Source organism: Panthera onca, chromosome A2 (assembly GCF_046562875.1).
Source record: "Panthera onca isolate mPanOnc1 chromosome A2, mPanOnc1 haplotype 2, whole genome shotgun sequence".
Lineage (NCBI taxonomy): Eukaryota > Metazoa > Chordata > Mammalia > Carnivora > Felidae > Panthera > Panthera onca.
The window spans coordinates 81,685,855-81,711,921 of NC_138340.1; the positions used below are offsets into that span (position 1 = coordinate 81,685,855).

A 26,067-nucleotide genomic window follows, 5' to 3' on the forward strand; every position below is an offset into this window, starting at 1 on the left:
AGCAATCAGGAGGTGGCAGGGGAGATAGTAGGTACTGTACTTAAATTTGAATTTTTCCTTCCCTTAGATTTTCTTGCCTAAGATTAAGTGTCACCTCCTTGACCATACAGGAAAATTCCTTTACAGTCTCCACCATTCCTTTCTTCTTTTTGTTATTGTCCCCGGTCACAGACTCCATGCTCCAGCCAAGTTAGACACATGATTGTTTTCTGAACTAGCTCCTGATTTTCCAACCTGCTGATTGATGCCTTTACTCATCCCATACCCAGCCCAGAAGTGGTCTCCTTCACATTTCTGGGCTTCATTGTTCTCATCTTTCAAGGAAAGCTCAGGTCCTATCTTTTTCTTCAAGCATCCCTCTTCCTGACAAAGTGTCATCACTTTTGCTGCTGTCAGTTCCCTGGATAGTGCCTGTACCTTATCCCACTTACTATTTTCTTTCCTGTGTTTTAAACTAGTAGCCTTAGGAACATTGAAAGCAGGAAGCCTTTGCTGTTTGTCTTGATACTCCTAGCAAACTCTTAATTAGCTTACCATCTTGCGTGTAGCCAAGTCATCTTCAAAGAATGAATATTCATAGTAACTAGTTAGAGCCTTCTACTAAAAAAACCCCACAAAACACACACACACACACACACACACACACACACACACACACACACTACTGAATCACTATTTTACAAAGCAAACTTAAAGAGGAAATGTCTTCCAACTTTCTGAATGCATTGAACCACATCGAGTCTACCTAAAACTTCAGAGATTTAAATGTCTAAAGTTAGAAATACCATGCCAAGTTGGAATCGTCATGCATCTATATGAATTTTATTTTTGCTGGCTGAGCCTCCAAACAGATATGTAGTGGGGAGGCAATGATTTTCAAATATTTTCTTGAAAACAAACCTGTCCCTTAAGTGAAATTTAAGGTGGACCCCCAAGATATGAAATTAAATCAGAACTATTTACTAGGTGAGCAGTGTTCCATACATCACACACTCTCCTGGCTTCTTCCTACCCTTGCTTTTTTTGGCATTCATGAACTATGTCTGCAGAACCTTAGGGACACAGTTTGAGAAGCTCTACTCTAGTTGTTCAACATGTTAAACACCAACTCCGTATTCATCATACAAATGTCAGTCTTCCTGTCCATCTTGCATAGCTACCCATGCTATGAGAGCCTCTGTAGATTTGCAATCGTTGACTTGATCAGATAAAGAGAAAATTTTTACTTGAATATAGAACAGAAATAGAAAGTCACCATCACTAACACCATTCATTCGTAAGTGATGTTTACATTTTTAAAGAATTATTTTATGTAACAAATGAAAATAAGAACTTTGGCATTTACATGAGAGATCTTTTGGCTTCCAAAGAACTTACAAAGTGCTTTGTACTTAAGCAGAATGTTTTCATCAGTGAATTCTGCCATGTAACCATGGAAGTAAAATAGTGTTTGGAGAGCATAGAATATTTGTTTGGCCTTTTCTGTCAGAGTTGTTATAAATTCTGACTTCGCTGCAGGAAGAAAATAAATTTTAACTGCTAGGTTAAGTAGGGACATTAACACCCTTGAAAATGTATTAATTTTTAAAATATCTCCTGTCACCAGAATATTATGTAATTGTGTTGTTAAGATACAAAAAAAAATATGCCTCACCTTAAATTGAGATTTAATTGGAATCATTTTCCACTTGAAAAATTCACATAGAAAGTCAGAGCAGGGGTGATACTGAAATTTACTTATGAGTGTACTTTACCATGGAATCACCATAGGTAATTTGTCATGCAAAATTAGCCCATTTCATGAGAAATATACCAAGAAAGCCAGGAAAGCTGAAAATGGGTAATGGTCTACAGATGATCAACAAGTTTTAGGGAACAGAGGTTGGTTTAATTGTTGGGCTTTTTTTTTCAGGGAAGACTTTAGTTAAGTGTAAAACATTTCCTCCCTATTGCAACATTACTCACAGCAGAGAAAACATTGGAAATGCTCCAAGGAAAGTGTCCAGCACAAGACTGGCACTCAGCATGTGACAGCTGCTTATCATTATTAGAATTCAGAAGGAAGAATCTCTAAACAAAAATTTAAAAAGGTTACTTAATTAACTGGTAAAAATTTGATACTACAGTTACTGAATGGGAAATAAATGTAAGCAAACAGTTTCGTGGACCCGTCTTTGGATAAACTTGTACATGAGCACAAACTATTTGCTTCTTGCAGGAAATGAGAAAGCCAATTTCCAGAGATAGAAACTGAACGAGTTTTCAAATTCTGCATGATTCCCAAATAAGATGAACCTTTGTATAAGGCCTTTTGTAAGAGAGAAGCAATTTGTCTTAAATGGCATCATCCTTAATTACTTGAGAAAACTTTGAATGCTAGAGATTAGACTCAGATTTTGAGAGTTTATATAATTACTATTTAGAAAAAGTCTCATTCAAAATACTTTGATAAACATATAGCATCATGCTATACACATAGTAGGCAAATAATAAATATTTCTATTAAAATAATAAACATGAATGTAATATCAAGTATTTTAAGAGGCTAAGACAAAAAGGCTACTTATTTTTAAATATGATTTTTTTGGAAGAATTTATATCCTGAGAGGTATAGTGTGGGTTTCCTTCTGAAAATTGCTAATAAAATAATGCAGATCTTTTTGAGATACCTTGTGATGTCTAGGAAGATGCTGATCACAAGTTAGCTAGATCATAGTTTTCGTTTTGGTTTACCCCTGGGACTTTAGGTGAGCAAAAGTGCCGAGGCAGAATTGAATATGGACATGGGAACAGCAGGCTGCTGACCTGACAGCAGTTGTCAAAGAGTAAAAGGAGCAAAGGAGAAGGAGCCAGGCTATGGGCTTGTGGAGGAAAAGAGAGACAGGAAAGAAATATTCCAGTTCAAGGAATAACAGCAGCATGAATCCATAGAATTTGTTACAGGGGATTTAAAGAAAACTATCTGAAGTTCTTTTATATCAGTTTATTTTATTTTTTTAAGTTTATTTATTTATTTTGAGAGAGCTCAAGCGAGAGCAGGGGAGGGGAAGAGAAAGAGGGAGACAGAAAGAATCCCAAGCAGGCTCTGTACTGTCAGTGCAGAGCCTGATGTGAGGCTCAAACTGATGAACTGTGAGATCATGACCTGAGCTGAAATCAAGAGTCAGATGCTTAACTGAATGAGCCACCCAGGCGTCCCAATGTCAGTCTGTTTTAAATAGCATTGTTCAGGGGTGCCTGGGTGGCTCAGTCATTTAAGCGTCCGACTTCAGCTCAGGTCATGATCTCACGGTTTGTGGGTTCAAGCCCCGTGTCAGGCTCTGTGCTGACTGCTCAGAGCCTGCAGCCTGCTTCAGATTCTGTCTCTGGCTCTCTCTGCCCCTCCCCCACTTGTGCTCTGTCTCTCTGTCTCTAAAATAAACATTAAAAAATTTAAAATAAATAAATAAATAAATAGCATTGTTCAAAATATGGTAGCTATTGGCTCATGGTGATTTTTTTTTTTTTGTATTGACTTTTGACTCTATGAGCTGCATATCTAATTTATTTCAGTGGGCAGGTTTCCTTGCATATTATAGCATGTGTTACAAATAGCATACATAAGCCTGCATGTGTATCATACATGTTCATCAGTGTGTATATGTGTGCAAACACACACAAGGGGAACCTACCCATATACAGAGGACTACACCCATTTCCAGCTTGACCCAACATTAAGTAAAAATTGCCTGTCAGATTCATTTATAGCCATTCTAGTGTTAACACTTTGAAAGCCATTAGAAACAGAAGATTTTGGTTATTGTTAACTGGGATAACTTTTGGAAAATGTTTTTGAAAGAAACAAGCCTTGACATCATTAATGTCTCTAAACTAAAGAGTAAGGATACCTGGGTGGCTCAGTCAGTTAAGTGTCTGACTTCGGCTCAGGTCATGATCTCACGATTCATGGGCTTCGAGCCCTGCATCAGGCTCTGTGCTGACAGCTCAGAGCCTGGAGCCTGCTTTGGATTCTGTGTCTCCCTCTCTTTTTTGCCCCTCCTCTGCTCATGCTCTGCCCCTCTCTCTCTCAAAAGTAAATAATGAAAAAACAATCATTACACTGTTAACAAAGAACATTTTTGGTCTGTGGCCTAGTTCATAATTCTCTTGCAATATACACACACACACACACACACACACACACACACACACACACAAACACACCGTATCCTACATCACAGCACTCCAACTTCACAAGGTGCTGTGTCCCAGAAGATGCAGTATCTGAGACTTCAATATGTGACCCTCCTCCCTTCTCTGTGAAGTGACAGCCTAAGTCACAAGCAATGATTTATAGAATACCATTTACAGAATACAGTACTCGCTTATAAGACATGTAGTAATTTGGGGCATATGGGTAGCTCAGTCAGTTAAGCATCTGACTCTTGATTTCAGCTCAAGTTATGATCTCACAGTTTGTGACTTTGAGCCCCGCGTCGGGCTCTGTGCTGACAGTGCAGAGCCTGCTTGGGACTCTGTCTCTCTCCCAATCTCTCTGCCCCTCCCTTGCTCTCTCTCTCTCTCTCTCTCAAAATAAATAAATAAACATTTAAAAAAGACATTTAGTTTCTCAACAAAATACTGTTGCTGACAGAAGCAAGAAAAAGCACATCTAAATCTAAAATAATCTAGAGAAAGTTGTGATTCCAGTGGGAATAAAACTCTGCCCTCTCCATAAGGCAGCAGCCCTGTGACCTCTGAAAATGACCTAGTTCTAGGGTGGGCAGGGTGGGGGGAATGCAGCTGTGCTGGTTCCTCCTTATCTCCAACTTTTCTTCTGTGAGAGTCTTTGCTCCATGTACACTTACTAGGTTATCTCATTGAGGCCCATGGATGCCTTACCATCTACATTCTCATATTTCTAAATATAGACCTGCATTTCTGAACCCTAGATGTCTTCTCCGTACATCATGCTCTCAAAATGCCATCCGCTGGGATGGATTATCGATCTCTGAGCTTAGAATGTTCAAAACTGCTGATCACCACCCCTCACCCCACGCCAGCTACCAGACATGCTCTTCCTGCAGCCTTCCCCACCTCAGTGAACAGCAGCTCCGTCCCTCACAGTTGCTCAGGCCAAAGTCCTGTCGTTTTCTGTGATCCCTCTGATCTTTTCACCATCCACCCCCCCACCCTCTCTCACCGCCCCCCCCCCCCCGCCCCCGCCCCCTCCCATCTCTGGTCAGCAAATTCTGTCAGCTTTGCCTGCAGGACTTACTTCCCTGCAACCACCGTGGTGCACATCTCTCTCCAAGATCATTGCAAACACTGTCAGATGACTGTTCGTGATTCAGTCGTATTCTCCACTTAACAACCAGAGTGGCCCTTTTCAAAGTGGGTGAGATCATGTACCTCCTCTGGTCAAAACCCTTAGGGCTTTTACCTATGTGGAGGAAAAGGCAAAATTCTTACCATGACTTTTAAGGTCTAGATGGTCTGACAGCTGCCACGACACCCCAGCTCCCCAGCTCCTCTGGTCTCATCTTCCAACCCCCCTCTGTCTTAGACTGTCTGCTTTTCCTACACTGGCCTCCTGGCGGAACCTAAAACAGGCCAAGCACCTTTGCACCTGATGCTCCTTTGGCCTGGATATCTTCTCCCAGCCATCTGTCTGGCACATTCTCTCATACCTTTAAGACTGTTCAAATGTCACCTCTTCAGGGAGGTCTCCCCAGACTGCCTATGTAAAATAGAATCCTTCCTCTCATACTCCTTATATCCCTTATCCTGTTTAATTTTTATGGCATTTTAATATATTGTTTATTTATTCATCTCCTCTGATAAGATATAAACTCCCTGACTACAGGGATTTTGGTAACTGATGTATCTCTGACTTCCTAAAACACATGGTATCCACTCAGTAAATGCTTTTTTGAATGAATTACACCTGAATCCACTTCAACATTTCTATCTCCACAAGGCTTTATGTTCCAAGACATTTCTGGCTTCTTTTTTTAGTTAGCGTGAGCTGCTGTCGAAACTAGGTTTTCGTTAACTAATCAAATGAACTGTTAGAAGCAAACACCTCTGCTCAAGCTAGCCCACAGAATCCAGAACTTCTGGTAAATATACCCATATCAATAGATCCGGTCTCATCTGAAATTCTGTTTTTTGCTTCCTTAGTCAAGCAACCTCAAAATCTGTCCCCACATGTATTCCCCAGCTTTCTGCTGATAAAAATTCACAAATTTGTATAAAGGCTTCTCCTCCAATTTGACGTCATAATTTACATGACAGCATGCCCTGATTACAGGTCTGGAGAGGCTGAGGAGTGGGATGAAGGAGCCTCACGGAGAATGAGATCTCTCCCTCAGAAGAGAAAGCAACACTCTTGCAACAGGATGAGCCTCCTCAGTGTGGGGAGAGGGGCCACTTCAAGGAGCAAAGGTGGCTCATCCACATTTGGGAATTCAGGGGAGTGAGTTCTCCAAGTATACCCAATTTCCCTCATTTCTCTTCTCACTTCCAACTCTTCCCAATCAGTAAACAAAAGAAACCTGGCATAAATACGATTCAGTAGACATTGCATTTTGGCAAGACACAGGATGAAATTAGTTGGGATTCAGCCAACTCTCTTGTCACCTCTGGGGAGAGGGAGGAGATTGGAATTAAAGGTGGTCTAGAAAGGGGTCTTTAGTCTCATTGTAATTTTTTTAAATTAAACCATTCATGAATTTGGTATGATTAAAATTAATTTCAAAATTATAATATGGTATAAGAAGTATGAAAAAAACACTTTTTTTCTTTAGGAACACGGGTAGAACAATCACGGTGTGTTCTGGTACTGTCATGTGTGGTATGGACACAGAGGCACGGTCCCAGAACCCCTTCTAAATTAGAGGTTTGCCAGTGTATGTATGTATCCAGTCTATAGTATATCTGATCCTCTCTTGCCAACTTTCCCCCTGGCTTCAACCACTTCTCACCTGTGTTCACAATCTCCCAAATCCTCAGATTTGACAGTATCTGCTCCTTCCCCAGTTATAACTCCAGCTTCCTCAGACTACAGCTCTCTTTGGTAACATATTTATGAACCACTTTGAATAACAACACTGTCACAAATTGGCTTTACATCCTAGCCAAACAGATTGATTTCAAGGTAGAACCCAGACAATTGTTGAATAATGTACATATAATAAGGAATATATAGGATGGTATAGGACCGAAGAAGAGGGGTACCAACCCCCTCCTAATGTTACCAGAACAGAATGCCCAAAAGAGGTAACTATTTAGGAGAAGGGAGAGGAGGATGGGGAGAAGGTGATACATATATATATTCTAGGTGCTTCGTATGTTATCCTCTCAATAACTCTATTGGGCAGATTCTACTGTTATCCATTTAAAAATTTTGTTTATTAAATGTTTTTATTTATTTTAGAGAGAGAGAGAGAGAGAGAGAGAGAGAGAGAGAGAGAGAGAACAGTGGGGGAGGGGCAGAGAGAGAGGGAGATGCAGAATCTGAAGCAGGCTCCAGGCTCCAAGCTGTCAGCACAGAACTCAACACGGGGCTCAAACTCACCAACTGGGAGATCATGACCTGAGCCAAGGTCAGATGCTTAACAACGGACTGAGCCACACAGGTTCCCCTACTGTTATCATTTTATAACTGAAAGAACCAAAGGACTGTGAGATTAAGTGCCCCGACTGTTATCCATTTTATAACTGAAAGAACCAAAGGACTGTGAGATTAAGTGACTGTGTTTGTGATCCCACAGCTTGCAGATGGTAGAGCTGAAATTCAAACCTAACAAGTCCAGCTTCTGAGTCCCTGCTCTAGATCACGAGCAGTAAGAAGACAAAACTCTGGTAGAGGATGGCCTTCTATCTAGACCAAGGGAACAGTATACACAGAATAATGAAAACTTCAGGGAATGTGGGGATTGTGCAAGAACAGGGGGTTTATTTGCTGAATTTATCATATAGGAAATGAGCAGTTGTTGGAAGGTTTTAAGCAGGGCAATAATATGATAACAACTGTATTTTTAAATAGTCTCTCTGACAGTGAAATGGAGGGTGGAAACTGAATGCATGGGTTACTCTGAGAAAGCATTTGCATTATCCAAAGAAGTTGATGAGGGCTGAGCCAGCAGGAATGTTAATGATGGAAAAAGATGGAGCTAAATGCTGCAAAACAAAACGGAAACTTTTGTATTTCAAAGGTGTCAATAGTATGCTGGAGGGAAGTGAGATAATGGTCTTCCTGTTAATGAAATAGAACTCATTAAAGTCTTCAAAAAGAGTCAAAGGTAAAGTCTAGTTAGGTGAACATTATGCAACTTTTCAGACAAGAGTAAATATATAAATATTATTTTACTAACAATATTTAATGTTTCCATATTGCAGAAATAAATAGATGTGAAGATTAAATCTTTTATTTTATAGGGTGGTTAAAAGACATGAGACATAAACTTATTTATACATAAAAGAAAAGAAGAACTCTAAATAAAAGCTTATCATGATGACATTACCCATCACTTTTACTTTTAAAACCTTTCCCTGGGTAGCCACTCAAAAATAAGACCAGCAAATTTTGTTACTAGAGTATGTTTTATACTTTGTATATTTAAGCTCTTTATTGGACAGATGTGTCATTCATTCATTTGAAGCATTACTGCCTATAGGAAAATTTGATTTTTCTTCTTAGCAATGAGTGGATCAGTTTCACTTGGAATTTCTTTTTTTTTTAAGGACTTCTATTTTCACTTATATATTCTTTTTTTTTTTTTTTTAAGGTTTATGTATTTTTGAGAGAGAGAGAGAGCACAAGCAGGGGAGGGGCAGAGACAGAAAGGGAGATACAGAATCCAAAGCAGGTTCCAGGCTCTGAGCTGTCAGCAAAGAGCCCGACACGGGGCTTGAACTCACAGACCAAGAGATCATGACCTGAGCGGAAGTCGGAGGCTCAACCGACTGAGCCACCGAGGGGCCCCTCAGTTGGAATTTCTAAGGACTAGTTTTAGTCAACATTTTCAAAGAATGATAAAGTTTAGAAATAAAGTCTTATTAAGATAACAAATATTAGCCTTTAAAATGGAACCAATTTGTTAATAATCAATCCACATTTGTGAACATTAGCACATATTAGTGAATAACTATGTTAAAGCAAAACGCTCTTTCAGATATAATCTATTTCCATCAACATGTTAAAGATTAGCAAAGCATAAAATATATTTTATAAATGACATGAAATGATAAAGTATAAAATACATTTTATAAATGACATGAAATGATTTCAAGAAGGAATTTCTATGTCACAGAATTTTTTATTGGAAAAGTGTCATAAAAGTATAATAGAAATAAAATTTGATCCTTTGAAATAAGTGGAAAGATAAAAGGCAGCTTTTGAGTATTTACATGGATTAATGGATTATTTGGCAAATCTTCTGAAATGATAATCTCATTCCCATTATATCAGTGGATACTCGCTTTATGAGCTATTTTTCTTTAGAACTGTATTTTGCAAACAGTCCGTATATTTTCCTTTTTTCAGTGTGAGAAATAGAAGTTTGAGAGGATCAGATCCTGCTTCATGAGTCCATTTTTGATCATGGGAATTGACTTAAACTTATGCATATATCAACAATTACATATAGTAAATGAAAATTCTATGTGAAATAAATACATTGTATAAAATAAAAATCTTCTTAATCTTTTTTTAAAAAAACAAAAAAGAATAAAAGTGTAAATCAGTTACATTTACATCTGTTATACTATTGAGTAGATATGAAGCTTTTGAAATGTACCATGATATTTTGTATTTTGGCTGTCACAATTCTCTTTGCATTTCTCTTGCCTTAATACTTTAATAGCATTCATAATAACTTAATTTTCATCATGTGTACCTGAAAACTTTGTATGTCATATATTTTTAAGAGTATCTTGCTTCTTTTTGGTTAGAATTTTCTATAAAGGGCAATATTTGAAAAGTTACTTTGTTTCCTAAAGCTACTATCCTTAATTATTTTCAAATTATGAGTAAAGTTGCATCTTTTTGAGTATATTTTGAGTTACTGTGGTAGAAACAAACTAGAAATTAAAGATTGAATACATTTCTATGACTCACATACACTATAGTGTATTGTTTCAAATTTTATTCTAGAGTATATTTTAAATGTTCAACAGAATACCACTGTTCTCTCTGAAATGATCCCTTTTTTACAATGATTAAATTTAACACACTATTTTTTTAATAATCTGTAAAAAATGGTCTGCACTCCATAGTGAATTATAAAAGCTTCATATATTTTAGTTTGGTTAAAAAAAATAAACACCTGTATTTAAATTTTCTGATAAAAATATAAGCAATACACCAGTTAGGGTTAAGATATACATAATATTTGAACTACTATTCTATATATATCAAAATACATATGTCTTATAAAACTTAGCTTTCTATGAAGTGAATCACTTAATGAAAATATTGCTTTGGATATAAATGCTTTGGCCCTCAGAGTAATCTAGTCTATAAATAAATGCTTCATTCCCCACCCACACCTACCCTTCCAAAAGAAAGCTTACCAGTAGTCATGCACAGTAATGAGCAATCTTAAATTAAAAACTGTTGTGCAATCAAAGCAAAGGAAGCTAATTTTTATAGTAAAGCAGTTTTAACCATCCAACACCTAAAGAGTTATCAACTGTGAATTAATAACCTTTAAATCATGGTCTTTAAGGTTGAATTAATTTTCTGAATGCTTTTAGGAGTGACATTATGCTACCACCAAAATATTTTAAATGACAAATATTTTACATTTCACAAATAGTACACGAACAGGTTTAATTACATGTATTTCCCTTTGGGAGCTAAAATGCTGTAGGGTCTTCCTGACCCAAAAGAAATGCCATAAATCGAGAAGGTTTATCTCAGAATGAGGATTAAGGTATTTAGAGACATAAAGAGCCAATAACTGACTATAGCCTGAAAAAAAGGTATTTAAATCACAATCAAAATACAGATTACTTGTGTAAAAATCCAGCCTGCTAAAGAAACAATGATTTCATAATTATAGCAAGTAACATAAGTAAATAGAAAATCTTTCAATTAATAGAAATTAAGGGAATCATAAATCTAATGTGTAATTCTCAACACTCCCAATTGCTTTGCAAATATTCATCTGGATAACAGTATAACAGCAACAAAAGACGCCTATAAAATGTGTGCTTTTTCAGCTTTATTTCAAATGCTGTGTAGCATAAGAACCTATTCCTAGAGATAAATTTTTAGTCATAGTAAAGGAGTATAAAACATATTCCAAAGTGCTCAAGGAATTAATTGCCCTATTAGGTAATAAATACCCAGAGGAATGAGTTTAGTGATTTATGGCTTAAAGTGCTTGGGTCTCAGCATCATTTTAGCCTCTTTGAAGGAGGACTTGTAGCCACCAGGGTGTGCCTCAGTTATACCAGGCCAGGTGCCCCAGAAAATCCCATTACGGACACCTCTATATTTTTGGTGATAATATTTGCCATTTAAGTTTGCAGAAAGACATGCATCAAACCACCAGCCTGAACTGTAATAGAGCCCACAGTTCCCAGAGGGGTACCGATCATTGTCTCTATCTGGGGTGGTGAAATACTTCAGATCATGGTTGTAATGTTTACTGAAATGTAAGGCATCTCCAGCTGTGCCGTTATAATTACCGATGTGCAAACGGTATTTGAGAAACTCGTTGGCCACGTAAAATTGATCATACAAGGCATAGAGTTTGACACCATTAAAGTCTTCAAGATCAATTCTTAGAATCATTTCTTTACTTTTGGTCAAAAGATGAATTTTATCGTTCCCCAGCCAAAATTCTCTTCTGAGGTTCCCAAAGCCTACTTTGTAGTCTTGCCATGTTCTGGTGAAGTTGGTACTTCCATCGAGACGTGCCTGCAGCACTGTCCAGCCTCCCCCCATGGTCTCCATGTCACAATAAACTTCGAAGCTACTATTTTTGGGATCCGGTGTGACTCTGTAGGTCTCACTGCTTCTTTTGCCTATTGTGTAGTAGTCAGAGCAATCTTTATATATTAGATGTTGAACTGAAGGGGGAAGAAGAGAAAGACATTGGATTTTGTTACTAAAAATGATGCATATGAAGAATTCTTTATATGTACAAAAGCAGTTTGATAATTTAGTCAGTGGTGTTCATGAAACCTTGCTCTGCAAAATTTACTTGAACCTGTTTAGCAAATGTTTATTAAAGCCTCAGAATAAGAACTTGGTGCTATAAAGCAGACAAGGCTCTCCAACATACTCTTGGTTGGTAATAATAGTAACAATGTTCACAAAAAACAACAACGAAGTCAATGAAATAGTTTTGGTAATTTAGTAATACTTAGTGAGTGCTACTTATGTGTTCTAGGCATTCTGCCAAAGACTTGATAACATTTTCACACTTAGTCTGCACGTTGACCTTATGATGTAGGTATTATTTCCAGTCTGCAGGTGAGGATACTTAGTTAGGGTCAAAGAGAACCAGTGGCTTGGTCAACTTCACAGAAGCATTAAGTGGTAGAGCCAAGGCACGTACTGAGATCTGGCTGGCTGTAAAGCTTGTTCTTGTAACTACTGCATTCCTTGGTCCTAAAGGTCAGATGCTTCCAACCCTTCTAGAACTGCATTCCATGTTTACAGAAGAAGCAGAGTTTCTATTTCCTTTCACCTAACGGGGCTGATATCCTCTTCTGCCAGAAAGTTTTATAGGATATGTTCCAAATTATGTATTAAAATTCTAATGTACAGACTTGATCATAAATTCATATTTATTTTACTTTCTTGACAACTAAATTAAGAAGCTCAAGTAAAAAAAAGATTTTTTTTCAATAATATACCAATATCCTTTTTTTAATGCTTCCATGCATACGTTTGCAAACTTTTCTCTTTCCAATATTTTATTTAAATTCAAGTTAGTTAATGTATAGTGTAGTTTTGTTTTCTGCAGAATTTAGTGAGTCATCGCTTACACACAACACCCAGTGCTCATCACAACATGTACCCTCCTTAATGCCCAGCACTCATTTAGCCAATCTCCCCACCTCCCCTCCAGCAACCCTCAGTTTGTTCTCTGCAGTTAAGAGAGAACTTATGGTTTGCCTCCCTCTCTCTTTTTGCCTTATTTTATTTTTCCTTCCCTTCCCCTATGTTCATCTGTTTGTTGCTTAAATTCTACATATAAGTGAGATCATATGGTATTTGTCTTTATTTGACTAACTTATTTCACTTAGCATCATACTCTCTATACCAACATTCTTATTCTGAATTTATTATCTGGAACGTATTTAGCCAGTGTTTCACATGTTTGGTTTCTAGAAAAGAACAACAGGTGGTTATGTTCAGGATGGTTCTGTAGGAATCAAATACAGGTATTTACTCTTAGATAATTTTTATAAGGATTTGGGCCAGATAAAGTAAGTTACTACTCAAAACAAAATCTGTTCATGTGTATTTAGAACTCAAAGTATTTCAACATTTCCCCTAAACTCTTAGTATAAAAATAGACGGTAGAATTTTGTTCATATCATTACAAGCTGCCATGCAGCAGCAAATCTAGTGTGCACCCAGGGATGTCACCTAAGATGTGAACTTCTGCCTTGCCATTCAGGGTATGTTCAGATATGGGCTGGCAGGAGTATTAGCAACAGTGGTCCTTGAAAGCCCCACCTTCAGATCCCTAGCAGATTCCTTGGGGATGGAGCACACATGAGGTGCTTGTTCCAAATGAATGTGATCTCCATCCCAGGCACCATATCCCTTCAACCTTACATGCATGGTAAGTGGAGGTCCTAATGCAGAGATGGCTTTCCAAAGTGTAACAAGACCATCAGCAGCAGTGAATCAGGTGGAAAGCCAGCACTTGGAGGAACCAGTGCCACAGCTAGAAGTTTGTGGGCACAGTAGGTAACTAAGTTTGTGGTCTTCTGTCATGCCAAAACTCTCCCCTTAAAATGTTTTTGTGCCACTCAAAGCAAAAAGTTTTGCACACACATGAAGCCATATAGCTGCTTTTATTCCATTTATAAAATCTCCTGTTTTCACTAGATATTTGGGATTATGATTGGCAGATAAGTTAAAATCTTGCAAAGATTTCCTGTGGCCACATGAGAGGAGTAGTCAGCCAACCACAGGAAACTGACTTCCAATGAACAAAGCACAGCTGGAAATACTGCCTTATCTGTGTTGTCTTCAAACACTTCAATGAGGAGATATGAGAAGTGAAATGCAGTAAAATATTAAGAAATAATATCTCTCTACTTTGGTTTGTGTGTAGCTCTGGCATTAACAAACAAGATCTTTGAAATTGAAAGTGCTTTCTAATGGATACAGAATTATGATTTTTGTAATTAATTCTTGTTTCTGTGGTCACATTTGCAAAGATATTAGTTTTTCCTGTACTACCTTGATGAATAAAAGGCTTAATTTCTTTCATCTGTCCTTTGTCTAACTTCTTTGCAAAAGTTAATGATTATAGATCCTGTCTAGCTATATAATATTCATGAACAGATGGTAAGAAGACATTATACATACCTGGACGTGACTGTATTTCTTCTTGATTGGGACACTTAGATGAACACTTGCCATCCAAACTATTGACTACAAATGTTAGATTTGCCACTTTGCTGTCAACATAATTTTCTATGTTGTTCATATTTACAAGGTTGAGCTTCTCCAGGCGACCCTGAAGCACATCGATCTCCTCCTTTGCATTCTTTAGGTCAGAGGACAGCTTGTTAACCTCACTCTCTAATTCTCGAACTCTGTTGTCATCGGCTTCTCCTAGCGCTCCTGGGCTAGGTAACAGCCGTCCATTTCTGCCCGGGTCTCGGCTGTCGTCAGCTTGCAGTTTGCAGTCTTGGCAAGATTTCTTGAGGCTATTTACCATTTCCTTGAGGTTCTGGACTTCCTTGAACACCTCCTCGATCCTGCCGAACTGCTTCGGGAGCTGAATGGTCAGTGGCGGCAGGCTCACCTGGTAGGGGCATTCGCTCCCCTCCTCGCATTTCCCTCTGCTTTCTAGTCTCACCGGGCAGGCATCCTTGGCCATTTCATCTTTAATTTCCTCCGTTTCATTGTTCGCCACAACCAAAACGCCATAAGCCGCAAGGACAGCCGAGCTCAGCCCCCACCAGTTGGCTAGCTTCATCGTTGCTCGGCGGCGGCGGTGGCCCTCACCCCAGCGGGGACGCGTGCGGGCCGGCGCTGTTTTAATAGCCGCAGCTGCCTGCCTGAGTCAGGTTTTCTGTGTTCTCAGAAAAGGGCGGGAGCGCTTGCATCACCAGTTTCAGAATCACAGAGGAAGAGGAGACTGTCCTCTTTACACGCAGCTTGCCAAAACCTGTTATTTATTCTCAAAATAATACGCATCAGAATTACTGTGGTTGCCTGGGTGTACAGATTCCTCAAGTTTCACTTTTACCATTTAGTTTATGAAGCACCAGAAAAATCTTGGATTTCAAAATAATTATGCTTGAAATAAATTGTACTTAATGCCCCTGGAAAAACTAGCTTTTAAAGATAAAAAAAAAAATTAATGTGCTAGTTACCCAGACTGAAGAACAGAAAGTTTACAAAAATGGAAATGGTCTTTTTTTCCTTTGTAGAATGGGGTGAGTCATCAGGGATTCTGTATATTCTTCATGTTGGAGTTTCAGGTGAAATGTTAAGCACTTAAATTTTTTTGTTAATATGGCAAAAAGTGCAGCTTTCAGACTCATGCCATGCACTTTTGTTTCATCTATTTGAAAAACAGAAGAAAACTGGTAGAAAGGGGTTACTTTCTATTCCTTTGGCTGTAGCCTAGCGTAGTAGAAATGTCTACATGACAAAAGGTACATCATTGCCTTTCATCAAAACCAGCAGCCTCCTGCTTTCCTTTACCACGTTTGTGATTATATTCTACAGTTGCCCACATGTGAATCTTTGAACTTTTCTTGGCTCTGTTCAGATTCTCCCTCTGTCCCCGGCATCTCTGCCTCCTCTTCCCACTGACAACCATGCCTCTGTGCTCTCTTCCTCCCACGGTGGGTTCCTCCACCTGGTCTCTATGCCACTTGCTCTAGCACTGCCCTGCCCACTTGTCAGACTTATGCCTTTTCAGACTTTCCTTGGTTTAAACCTTTTATCAATTTTCAACCTTTTCTCCTCAGAGGCTGAGAGGCAGGAAGGAGGGAACAGTTTCAATGGGAGAAACCACCTTCTTTTTAGTTGTTTTGCATACTGGCATCTCATATAAGGTTTCTTACTTTAAAAAGGATATTTTTTGCTTTAAAAATAATTTCAAAAATAACTGACATGGATAAAAATCTAGATTCTTTATTGTGTTTTAAGGCACTCTGTAATCTATCTCAGTTATTTCCTTAATTTTATTTCCTATGACTTTTCTATATATCCCCTTCATTCCAGCCAGATACCCTAGTCACCCTAACTCCTTATGTTCTCTAAATGTGTCAGGCTCACTTTACACTTTGGCGATTGTGTTTATTCCTGAATACTTGGAAGACATGGATTCTAGCCCTGGATCTACCTGCTCTTGAATATACAGATCATTAACTTCACTGAGACTTGGTTCCTGTGCTGTGAAGGAGATATTTGGCTATTATTCCCTCATACAAGAATGATAGTTATAAAAACTTTGAGTGAAATGTTAAGGGAAAAGAATGCATTTAAGCATAACATTCTTTCCAGACAAATTTATCAAACATGTTTTACACACCTTATGCCTCACTTTCCTCCATCTTCTTCCAGGTTTTTAAAAAAATTAAGTTTGTTTTCTCTTCATTCCATTCAACATAGTCAAACCAATTGAGGCAAAATTTTTTAACCTTCTGACTAAGAACATCTAATTAATCTCTTAATTTCATTTTTCTCTCCTCACCCGCTTTTAAGCTCTGACACTCCCATGTTGTGAGGGGAGAAATAAATGAATGAATAGATAATTTTAAAAGAAAGAGAATGACGATAATATAGATAATATATAAAAATATTTTATAAATTAGAAATATATAGGAATAATATTTAGTTTAAGGTACATTATTTTTTATAAATGCCCTTATCTGGTTAGGGATACAATTGATATATTTAGCCAATTACTTATTAAGGATCTTCTATATATTCAGTGCTCTACTAGGCTGTATATAAAATGCATGCCATGGCCTCATCCATTCAATCATTTATTCATTCATCCACCACCCACCCATTCATCCAACTATTCATTCATCCCTCCATCCATCCCTCCCTCCATCCCTTGCTCCATCCATTCATCCCTCCATCCATCCCTCCATCCCTCCATCATATTAACTGAGCATCCTCTACATGCAAGACACCATTTGAGGCACTTAGACTATGCTAGTGATCAAATCAAACAAAAATTCCTTTTTCCTTCGTGGGCAGGGGTGTTGAGGACCTTGTATTTTCTTCATGTTGGACTTTGAAGTAAATCATAAGCACTTTTAAAAGTTTCTGGGAGGCCTGAACGGCCCAGTTGGTTAAGCGTCCAACTCTTGATTTCTGCTCAGGTCATGATCTCATGCTTCGTAAGATCGAGCCCCACATTGGGCTCTTCACTGACAGCATGGAGCTTGCTTGAGATTGTCTCTCTCCCTCTCTCTCTACCCTTCCCCTGCTCACACACTTGCATGTTCTCTCTCTCTCTCTCTCTTTCTCTCAGAATAAATAAATAAACTTTCAAAAAAAGTTTCTGAATCTAATAAAAGTGCAGCTTTCTGACTCTTGCAGTGGGCTTTTGTTTCATCTGTTTGAATTGGAGATTTGCTTTTCAAGCATCACTGTTGATTCTTGGGCCCTGCGCCCCACCCCCACCCCAGCCAAGCGCCAGTGGCACATTCCACCTAAAAAGCTTGGATGTTCTGTGGGAACTGGCTCCTTCAGGACCCGTAAAAAAATTCCCCAAATAGAAGTACTGATTTACTGATCAGTTCTCATTGACACTGGCAGGTGATCCTCTGCGTTCTCAATTTAAAACATCACTGGTCACTTACTGCAGGAAGACACTAGGTGACTACAACATGACAGAGGTTCAACCTGCCTAGTGAGTCTATAACCCATGGGGCCAGAGAGTATGCGCTACAATTATGCGAGAATGTTCACTAATACTATCTCGCTGCCTCCTCCCATCTCTGCAGTTACTAAGTGCACTTGCAGATGAGCAAAGAAAGGACTCAAAGCCTGTTTTACAGTTTTTAAGAACCTGGAGCTTACTCCAAAGTTCATGTGTTTTCTCCTATGCCACACGGCCATGTAGGGGGAAAGGATAACACTGGGAGGTACATTAGTACCACGTTGTGGGAACCTGGTGCTTCATCACTGCTTAGATCAATGGAGAGCCACTGAAGGTTTCTGAGCAAGGGAATACTGTAATGAGTTAAGTACTTTAGAGAAATTAATCTATCAGTGAAATACTCGATGCACTGGAAAGGGAAAGTTTAGGCAAGGAGAGCGGTTTAGGGGCCATTTTTATAGTTCAAGTCATTGTTTCCCAAAGTGTGTTTTCTGGAACGTGAATAACTAGATGTTGATGAATGTAATATGAAAATAGAGCCCCAGGACAAGCGGTTCTGAGAAATATCAGTCATACACTAAAGTGTATTATGGCTGGTCAAGAGAAAAGTGATGTATGCTGCATTTGTCAAATGTTAGTTAACAGTAGGAACCTTGCCCCTCACCCCAGGTCCATTCTTAGGAATGAATCTTCGACTAGAAACCAGTAGGAAATGGGAGTTCTAGATGAGAGGTATTAGTGTGATGGCAGGAGGGTGGTCAAGGCATTGCAGACATTATTTCCAAGCAGTGATAGAAGCCATGAAAGCTTATAACTGATCAGAAGTGGGGGGGAGAAGGAGAACTATGAAATACGACTCTGGTTGAAGTTAAGTAATGTGGCAATGACAACTGGAAGGGAGCAGTAGATTGGGGAGAGTGTAGAAGTATTACTTCTGTTTGGAATACATTGACAAGCCATTAATTAGAGACATCTACCAAACAGTTGGACACCTAGGTATGAAATCATCACAGAATAAATGTGGGTATCAGTTTGAAACCACAGATACCGAAAGGATGGTCAAAGAAACAGGACAGGAACCAGAAGAGTAAAGTGTTGTGAAGACCAGGAGAGAGGCTTTCAAGAAGGCAGCTAGCTATCAGATAATCAAAAGCTTGAAAAACTTTTGTCCAATACTATGGAATTCCCACCATCTGACCTTGACCTTTTGCCTCCTCCCTTTTGCTGGAAAGTCTTCCTGGATTTTCTCATGCCCAGTCTGCCCCGACTCGAATGTCACCTCTCATTCTTCATGGCAGCATCAGAATCTTCCCTCCAACCCCACATCTGTCCTCAACCCAGAACTGATAGATGATGCCCATTTAGAGATTTGTTTTTCAAATCTAAACAAATTATTTAGCACTGACATACGGTGGGGTTTCTATTCAGACTTCTTTAGTGTTGTCTTATTCAAAGTATATTCAAGGGAGGATCTGCATTTACTGTATTTGGATCAGATTTCAAAAGTAAATTTCCATTTCCTATAATACGGTTTTTTTTAAGGGAACACTTTGATTCTATTTGTACCAAAGGAATATAATGACAATCATTATTTATAGCATTGAGATATTTTCACTGGTACTACATGTATTAACATATTTGTAGTTTCTTATGTTTAAATTCAAGAGCCTTTGATTATTCTTTAGGGAATACATGTTTTTATGATAAGAAATGTTTAAACATTCACTTTTGAAAGTACTTGATTTGAAATGTCAACAGTAAGTAATGTTTATTTTAATATTCTTTTGGGGTCTTAGTCCTTGTTTGTTATAAATTTCACAGAACTTTAAAACAAAGCCCTGATTTCAGCAACCCATAGAGAGATCATGAATTGCCTGATTTGGGTTAAAACTAGAATAAGAGTTGATAGTTTCTTTGGTCTGTCTTGCAAGTACCTCACTAGCATAGATGCAGACTAGAAATCCCTCTAGTATGGACCTACCATGAAAGATCCATTATGTGAATTCTTAAGGGTTCTGGTTCAAAAGAAATATAGGGCATAAACATACAAGGGTCCACTCTTTATAAGACTACAGAATATATACAGTTATCTGATGTGCTAATGGCCCAGATCTTCAGTGGGGTATTCAGGGCTCCTCGGGCTAGAATTTTATGAAACTATAATATTCCATGGAAGTCTTGAGATATCCATCAGTTGTCATCTATCAACAGTATCTCCTTTTACCATATACCACCCACCAAGCCAGGGATCATAAAGGATTGAAGAGATCCATGGGGCATGACATCTAATTTTGCTGTCAAACAGTTTCCAGACACTTAGGAAACTTCATATAACCAATGCTGGAGAAACAAAATGTATTTATTTTTATTTCTATATTGAAAATACATCTTGTTTCTTTTCATATTCCTGAAACAAAACAAACAATAAAAGCATGGTAAAGAAATCATGAAAATCAAATTATGTCTCCCTCCTCCCCCAGTTGTGGCTTTCTGTGCATCTTCTCTTTGTCTCCCATTATTTCTGGTAGTTACATCCTACAAAGTCACTGTTCCCAGGGGACATACTAGGTTAGGTTTCTGTGAACCTCTGGTCATAGTACTTTTGTCAAGCCATCAATACGTAACCTTTTTTTAAACATGTTTCTGTTTAAAAACATCTTATTTCATATTGTTGATTCATTAACATGGAACTCATGACCAACAGAACTATAATTCACACCTGAAGGAATCTTATCTAACACATGTATTTTCTCCATAAGACACATCACAACAGTCTTGTACTTAAGAACACTAGGCAGCACTTCAGCACTAAACTTGGGAGCACAAAAGTGTGAAAAAACATGACACTTAGGGGTGGGTGCCTGGGTGGCTCACTTAAGCATCCAACGTCGGCTCAGGTCATGATCTCACCATCTGTGAGTTCGAGCCCCACATCGGGCTCTGTGCTGACAGCTCAGAGCCTGGAGCCTGCTTTGGATTCTGTGTGTGTGTGTGTGTGTGTGTGTGTGTGTGTGTGTCTCAAAAAATAAACATTAACAAATTAAAAAATGAAAACAAGAAACAAAACAAAAGGTGACACTTAGACCACCAAAAGGATTCTGTTTACACCATGAGAGCTGAAGCAAGACAGCAGAGCTTCACCATTCTAGGGATGTCTGCAAATGATCCCCAAAAGCCACATGTATTATCTGGGGGTTACAAACAAATTTTAATGAGTAGGTGAATTTGCAAATACACTATCCACGAATAATGAGGACTGACTGTATACTGCTACAAAATCCAGAGCTTTAAATCCTTGGAAATGTCTGTACATTCATTCTAAGCTAAGAAGGTTAATTTGGTATTACCTGTTTCAGGTATTACCTTGCTTCCCTTGGGTTATTGTTTTTTGTCTTTATTTGGCATTTAAAAATAATATTTAAATTTTTATATAACATATTACATGTATAAACATACATCACATGTATGTGTTGTGTTATATATATATATATATATATATATATATATATCATGTTATTAGATAATGTATATAAATATAAGTTGAATCATAAAATTTAGTTTAAAGATTTATTTTATTTAGTTTTTAATGTTTTTATTTGTTTTTGAGAGAGAGAGACACCACAAACAGGGGAGGGGCAGAGAGAGACAGAGACACAGAATTCGAAGCAGGCTCCAGGTTCTGAGCCATCAGCACAGAGCCTGATGTGGGGCATGAACTCATGAGTTGCGAGATTGTGACCTGAGCTCAAGACAGATGTTTAACTGGCTAAGCCACCTAGGCGCCCCAAGGATTTAGTTTAATATTTTAGTTCATTCATCAGAATAGTGTGCATCTTAAATAATTAAATCATTATGGAAAAATGAAGATATTAAACTAATTCCACACCAACTGAATAATTTCATGCTGAATACATGTCTTTTAAATGTCTACCTTTACTCTGAGACTCATTTTTGAAAGAACTCAAGTTTATCTTATGAAATATATGACAACACATGAACTCTCTCAATAAAGGTTAACTTAAAGGTGTCTTGTATGGTGCTGGTAAGTAAAGAAAATTTATGAAATGGATTAAAGGTTGTATATAGTACATATTGAAACACTGACAGTTCATCCAAGTCCTTTGGAAATCTTTTTATGTATTTACAATATAGCATTCTAAGGTACAGCATTATGTTATTTAGTTTATTTCTTTTTCTGCTTCTAGTTTGATAATATCTGTGATTTGAGTCATTTCCTGTTCTTTTCAGTGAAAATCTTTCAGGGTAGAAGAAACTACTTCTAGATCATTATCAACAGATGTAAAATTGCTTGTCCCTTATTTTGTTTATTTTTAAGTATCCATTATTATTTATCACAGCTTTCCTTTGCTTGTGTATTTAATACAAAGTTGTTTTGACTATGTTTGTATGTACAAAAGATAGGCATGTGTTTTGACAACTGATACAAAGTTTAGCTGCAACAATTGCTTATACACAAAAAGATGACAAGACAGGCACAAAAGTTGTCAGTCACATATAAATTTAAACTAAATTTTCATTTGTTACTGTGATCATCTCAAAAATAGCATGTCATGATACAGTGAAAAGAACTTTAGGATGGTAGTTATGGAACTCGTGTTCTTAGGGAGGAAACTTCTGCTTTCTTGCCACTTAAGTAGGCTTTCATTTCCAAGTCTGTAATATGAGAAAGTCAAGTTAGAGATCACTAAGGCCCTTTTCAGCTGTAATAGTTTATGATTCTAAATGTTGTTCATTAGAAGCCATATAATAGGAAAGCAAATCATTAAAATATAAACCTAAGTACAGAGCATTCTTTAATTAAATCACTAATTACAATGGAAAACTATGAAGATCTGTTTTGTTTTAGCTATTCATCCAATGAATACTTATTTTGCATTTATGGAACCATGCTCTCTACTGGGCCCTAGGGATAATAAGGGTGAAAAAACAGACACTTCCTTACTTGGTGGAGCTTTAACCTGAAGAATATGTTCCAAGCCAGAGCCAGCCTTGGACAGAGGCAATGTGTTTGGCCTTAGAACATACTTGCCTTTTCTGAATCCCACCCCAATCCCTCTCACTATGCCATAGCACTGGCCTCTCCTTTTGCTACTCCTGAGATGGCCATTTTTCAAGTCATTTTTTCCAAATTAGACCACAAAGGTTGTATAGTGTCTGTAAATAACCACTGCTACCTTGGATATATGCTATCTAGGTAGAGAAAAGAGCTTCCTGTTTGTCCCCTTTATTAGGCTTATTTCTTTGCTTCTTAACCCATCTCCCTAACTACCACCACTCCAAAATCTTCTGTGTACCAAGCAGAAAAAGGGTTTAGAACAAAAGGGGTTTTAGAAAGAAAACCATACCCCATACAAATAGCACATGTAGCTTCCCTAGGTCTAAAACTTATTTAATGACTGTAGGGTTTATCAATTCAATAAATTATAAATTCTGCAGAATGCACAGAATAGATATAACTGTAGCACTGAAACTATAAAAGCACAAGAGGTAAATATATTAAAACTTTCTGCTTTTTACATTTGCTCCTCTCCTATTTTTTCCCCTCCTTTTTATATCTTTGCTTCTGTAGTGTGAAGCAGTGGGGGTAAGAAGGGGCAAACAGCATATGGATTGGGGGATTTGACTTTTCTCCTTTCTAGGGCAGGCACCAGAAGAGGAGCCTGGCCTGACTTGGAGAATCTTGGCCAAGTTTAAGTTGCTCTTCCTCCCTGCTCCACAAATAGCTAACATCTGCTGCTTATTATGTGCTCATCTTCTATAATTTTCCCCTCTAATTCCCACCCAAACATAGAAGACAGAAATATAGTGTCATGGAATAAAGTGGAGCTCTGAGAGATGGAGGTGGTGGGATAAAGATGACAGAGACAAAGAAACACAGAAAAAAAGACTAGAGCGGGGGATAAAGAGAGAGAAATTGCATCATGGTGGGATCTTTTGTTTAATGTATCACAATATTTCGTTCAATGAAGATTATTAAATCCACATGTAAAGCTAATTTTACAGGATTTTCCTTTCTGGAGTGGATACTGAGAGAACAAATAGGATACGGTTGGAATCAGAGCATTAGGGCCTCATGATTGAGCACCTCCTCCATCATTTTGACAGTGGCCCCGCGTGTCAGTAGTTGCTCCAAATTACATTGTTATGATGCCCATCCGCAAAGTTAAATAAACTTTTAAGACATACGAGTTCCAAACAGCTTAACCTAACAAACAGTGTGAGCTTTTAGTCAGCATATCCAACTTCCAAATGTTTAAAGGAGTTTTGTTGTGGAAGTGTTTGCTTTCATAACAACTTAATTCCTTGTAATTTCTTGAGTTTTTCCTATTTTGGAACACCTGTACTACAGCAAATAGCAAAATAACATTGTCAGGGGGAAGGTGCATATACTAAATATATATTCCAGCAATTGATATAGAATATTTAGAACAAATAGTGTTTAGTGTTTACTAGAGGAACTTTAATATTAAACTGCTGTTGCAAGCTTTTCACCGTGCCACAAAACCTCAGGAAATGACGTTTCATGTTATCAAGACCAACGCCTTCATTTTACAGATAAGTGAACAGGTCTAGGAAAAGCTAAATGATCTGTCCAAACCTGACCAAGGCTGCTCAGGTCTTCCAACTTCCCAAATAGCTATTCCAGCAAATTCTGGATTGATGTGTATAGTACTCTTAATTTGTCATTAGATTATAGAAAAATGCCACCAAAATATAGTTTACCCATATTAAAACTTTCCTAGTACAATGCTGCTGGGATTTTAGAAAGCAATACGGTTTCTTCAGGTCTTTCAAAAGAATTGGGAATTCCCATATGTGCTATTCACATGCCTTGCTGGGCATGAAAATGATTCAGACAATTTCTCCAACATATACACATCTGTATCCATAATTTTTTTCCCACTTGTCTTTCTGTCTATGCTTGTTTGTATTGTCTGCCTTTAGAGTATAAATTCTTAAGATAATTATTTTTTGAAAACATCTTGTGCCCCAAAGAGAATGCAAGTATCTTGCCATTTGCAATAACGTGGATGGAACTAGAGTGTATTATGCTGAGCGAAATAAGTCAGGCAGAGAAAGACAAATAGCACACGATTTCACTCATATGTAGAATTTAAGAAACAAAACAGATGAACATAGGGAAGGGAAGGAAACGTAAGATAAAAACAGAGAGGAAGGCAAACCATAAGAGACTCTTAAATACAGAGAACAAACCGAGGGTTGCTGGAAGGCTGGTGGGTGGGAGAATGGGCTAAATGGGTGATACACATTAAGGAGGGCACTTGTTGTGATAAGCACTAGGTGTTAAACGTAAGTGATGAATCACTAAATTCTACTCCTGAAACCATTATTACACTATATATTAACTAACTTGGATGTAAGTAAAATAAAAGAAAAAGAAAAAAAACAACCACAAAAAAACCATCTTGTGCCCGACCCTGCCCAGAGCTGCATTCTAGAAGGCATGTGACCAGTTTTTTTTAAATCCCTTTTCTGAAAACTTTTTTTCTGATTACAAATCAAATACTTGCTTATTGTAAAAAAGATTAGAAAATACAGAAATGCATATGAAAATTATAATCCTACTTCTTTATTACCATGGTAAAATAACCATAACACTAAATGCACCATTTGAACCATTTTTAAATGTACATTCGGTGGTATTAAGTACATTCACTGTTGTACAACCATCCACCTCCAGAGCTTTTTCATCACCCCATACTGAAATTCCATACCCATTACACAGTAAATCCTCACTCCTCGCTGTCCCACTCCTGGTAATCACTGTCCTACTTTCTGTCTCCATGGACGTGACTGTTCGAGGTATCTCAAGTAAGTGGAGTCATACAATATTTGTACTTTTGTACCTGGCTTATTTCACTTAGGATAATGTCTACAAGGTCCGTTCATGTTGTAGCGTGTATCAGAAAGAATATCATTTCTTTTTAAGGCCGAATGAAATTCCATTGTACGTGTATATCACATTTTGTTTATCTACTGCTCTGTT

General features: G+C 37.8%; 2 protein-coding genes and 1 long non-coding RNA gene across 4 annotated transcripts in view; 1 reads left to right on the forward strand and 2 right to left on the reverse strand.

The window, feature by feature from the left end:
- CCDC146 (coiled-coil domain containing 146) overlaps positions 1–26,067 on the forward strand; it is a 114,819-nt gene that overhangs the window by 26,263 nt on the left and 62,489 nt on the right. The gene's annotated exons all lie outside the window — the stretch shown is intronic.
- Positions 8,750–15,297, reverse strand: FGL2 (fibrinogen like 2). Its single transcript, XM_060632310.3, has 2 exons — positions 14,549–15,297; positions 8,750–12,063 (listed from the first exon to the last, which is right to left on the reverse strand). The coding sequence occupies exons 1-2, from the start codon at positions 15,162–15,164 to the stop codon at positions 11,357–11,359; spliced, it is 1,323 nt and encodes a 440-aa protein (XP_060488293.1). The 5' UTR covers positions 15,165–15,297; the 3' UTR covers positions 8,750–11,356.
- LOC144615640 (uncharacterized) overlaps positions 21,640–26,067 on the reverse strand; it is a 52,340-nt gene continuing 47,912 nt past the window's right edge. Inside the window, exon 3 of the long non-coding RNA XR_013554008.2 lies at positions 21,640–22,712. This is a non-coding gene — a long non-coding RNA (uncharacterized LOC144615640). The remainder of the gene's footprint in view (positions 22,713–26,067) is intronic.